General features: G+C 42.6%; 1 protein-coding gene across 1 annotated transcript in view; it reads right to left on the bottom strand.

Moving 5' to 3' along the window:
- gfra2b (GDNF family receptor alpha 2b) overlaps positions 1–3,296 on the bottom strand; it is a 146,674-nt gene that overhangs the window by 73,282 nt on the left and 70,096 nt on the right. The window contains exon 3 of the mRNA XM_005752884.1: positions 2,536–2,613. Coding sequence (XP_005752941.1) covers positions 2,536–2,613 — 78 coding nt within the window. The remainder of the gene's footprint in view (positions 1–2,535; positions 2,614–3,296) is intronic.

The raw sequence follows: 3,296 nt of genomic DNA, 5'->3' as shown, positions 1-3,296 counted from the left end.
GAGAGAGAAAGAGAGTTTGTGAAAGAGAGTGTGAGTGTGTTAGGAACAGAAAGTGCTTTTGAAGCTGTGTTGGTTGCAGCACTCCTGCGTTGACCGTGTTGTTTGGACTCGTGTTAATCTGAGAGAGCAGAAGCCAATTTACAGAGCCGTGAGTCTATTTCACAGATGTTTGACCACACACACACACTAACATACACACACACACACACACACACACACACACACACACACACAGAAAGAAAGTGTAAATGACGCTGTATCGCTGAGGGCGTCTGGCATTTAAACACTCCTCAGAAACGTGTGAGACCGAGACGGAGAGCCATGCACAGCTTTAATGGAGTCCTGCTAACATGCTGACAGAGAGTGAAAAACACATTTTTAATACATCGATTCATTTAAGTGCATCTTTTCATGAAATCCTTCATCGATGGCATCCAAAAACATCCTTTCTATGTTTTATTTTTTGGTGCTGGCTCATTGCATGAGGATAAAGAAGATAACTCTGCAGGGATCCTGTGGTGATGATAACTGAGTCATCAGCAGCCGTGATATCAACAGCGAGGAGGTTCTTTGGAACGTATGAAGGAGAAGACTGAACACACACATCCAACAGTTTCACTCAGTGACTGCAGGGCGTCTGAACCTCACAAGCAGCTTTCAGCACCTTACATGACCCTGGTAGATTTAGTGCCTGAGCCTAACCGCTTCGCTGTTCTCATTTCATCCTTCAAACATTCCTGATGAGCAACTATGCGTTACATATGCCTCAAGAAAAACCAATACTTTACCAAAATCAGTTTATTGAAACTCATTTAAAATTTTTGCCATTTGCACTTCAGGGCATCTGAGAAGCCCAGGTGGTACCAACAGTCATGTGACACATGATACAAAACTAGGATAGGTCCTAAAAACTCCCTGAAAAGCCTTTCAGTTATTCAAAATGCTGCAGCAAGAGCAGATTTCTCCTATATTGGCTTCCCTTCATTGGCTCCCTGTTAAATCCAGAATTCAAAATCCTGCTCCTCACATACAAGGTGCTGAATAATCAGGCTCCGTTTTATTTTAATGACCTTATAGTACCACATAACCCCATTAGAGCGCTTTGCTTTGCTCTCACACTGCAGGCCTACTTGTTGTTCCTAGAATTTTTAAAAGTAGAATGGAACCAGCTTGCAGTTTGGATTCAGGAGACAGACACTATCTCTACTTTTAAGATTAGGCTTCAAACTTTCCTTTTTAATAAAGCATATAGTTAGGACAGGATCAGGTGACCCTGAATCCTCCCTTAGTTATGTTGCAATAGGTGTAGGCTGCTGGGGGATTCCCATGATGCATTGAGTGTTTCTTCTTCACTCAGTATGTGTTTATACATCTCTGCATTTAATCATTAGTTATTATTAATCTCTGGCTCTCTTCCACAGTGTGTCTTTGTCCTGTCTTCCTTCTCTCTCCCCAATCGGTCGCAGCAGATGGCCGCTCCTCCCTGAGCCTGGTACTGCTGAAGGTTTCTTCCTGTTAAATGGAAGTTTTTCCTTCTCAATGTCACCAAAGTGCTTGCTCATAGTCTGATTGTTGGGTTTTCTCTGTATTATTATAGTGTCTTTATCTCACAACAGAAAGCATCTAGAGGTGACTGCTGTTGTGATTTGGTGCTGTATAAATAAAGTTTAATTATGTTAATAGAGGTGAGGATAAGTGAGATTCATATACCAGAACATGTGAGTGTATTTCATTATCCTGCCATGGTCTCACTCTGGATGTTTTATAGTTAGAAACAACACGTAACTCTGCCACTGATCTCACATAACACTATGATTACACACACACAGCAGCACTCTCCACAAGGAGATGTGCTAATCAGAGCTTTTTATTGACCACTAAACGAGCCACACCACCCACACCTGTGTGCTTTAAACAAAAGACTGCATGACGTTCCAAATCTGTGAATACTTTAAACTTTCCACGGCAGACGTTTCCACAGAGGTGCAGTGAAAAGCAACAGAAACGTAACAGCGGGAAAAAACTTGAAACTCTCCAATATATACTTATGAGCAATTTTGCAGCATTTTTTCTGCATTTAATAAACTTAATATTTCATAATTTCATTAAGAGTAATCTGCAGGTTAATCAATAATGAAAATATAATAATTAGCTGCAGCCCTGAGCACATTTCCACCTCCACACTGATCCATGTGGGATGTCAACGATATGTGACAGCCTGTAATGAAAAGGAGCAGAGGTTATCTCTCTGCCCTCTGAATAATGAGCGCAGTATGTAGAGGCACAAACGCATTTTGGACGGAAAATAGGTTTTTATGAAAGAGCTGCTTCAGCTGCACGCTCTCTCACACGTCTGTAATTACAAAGACGCATTCATTCACGCACTCACAGATGGAGCGAGTGGCCCGAGTTTAATCAGCCCCTCCTCCACCCACACCAACCTAGATGAGTGTGTGTCCGTTGCTTCAGTCTGCTCCCACAAACATACACACACACACACACACACAAACACACACACACACACAGTGGCGTTACCTGAGATGATGGAGGCATGTCTGAATTCCTCAGAGAAGTGGATCGGCTCGTATGGAGACGTCTCGTAAAACTCCTCCCCTGAGGAACAGAAAACAGAAACATGTTCAGTGTACAGTCCCAACCGTCTGTATCTACTCGCGCACGACCTTCAAAGGTCTCCTGTCTGTGCATGAAAACGTTTCTCAACCTCCAGAGCCAAAAACCCAAACCTGCAGTTCCTCTAACGACCAGCGCAGGCAGCAGTGAGTCCTCATGGACTCCCATGTTAACCCACCTGTTTAAATTGTATTCTGGTAACTTTGGTAAATCATCTGAACATTTGACCTGGTGTCAGTGTCAGACAAAATACTCACGATAGCCTTTAGTTTCACACAGAGAAGCAGAAGTCCTGTGGTTTAATGATACTGTATATATATATTAAAAATACACAATAAACTTAACAGAAATGTTTGTATTAAGAAACATAAGTCCGCATGTATGATGAGCCTCTGAAGGTCTGACCTGAAGTATTTTACATTCAAACCAGAGTTTTACTGGAAGCAGTAACCATCAGAAATCACTGTGAGCAACAAAAACCACCACAGAGTGCCTTCTTACAGCTCATGGTGTTCTACAGGGCTCTGTCATTGATGTCAGTCAAAGGGGCGTGGCCTCTTTGACTGACAGGTGGATGGTGACACAAGCAGCTGTAGCTGCTAGCTGTCTACTAGGACTCACCTGAACTCGACCTCTGGTCTGTGTTTGTGCTTTTGGAGCCTTTT

Source organism: Pundamilia nyererei, unplaced genomic scaffold (assembly GCF_000239375.1).
Source record: "Pundamilia nyererei isolate P.nyererei 1_Seehausen unplaced genomic scaffold, PunNye1.0 scaffold00388, whole genome shotgun sequence".
Classification (NCBI taxonomy): domain Eukaryota; kingdom Metazoa; phylum Chordata; class Actinopteri; order Cichliformes; family Cichlidae; genus Pundamilia; species Pundamilia nyererei.
This window is presented reverse-complemented; position numbering and strand designations above follow the sequence as displayed.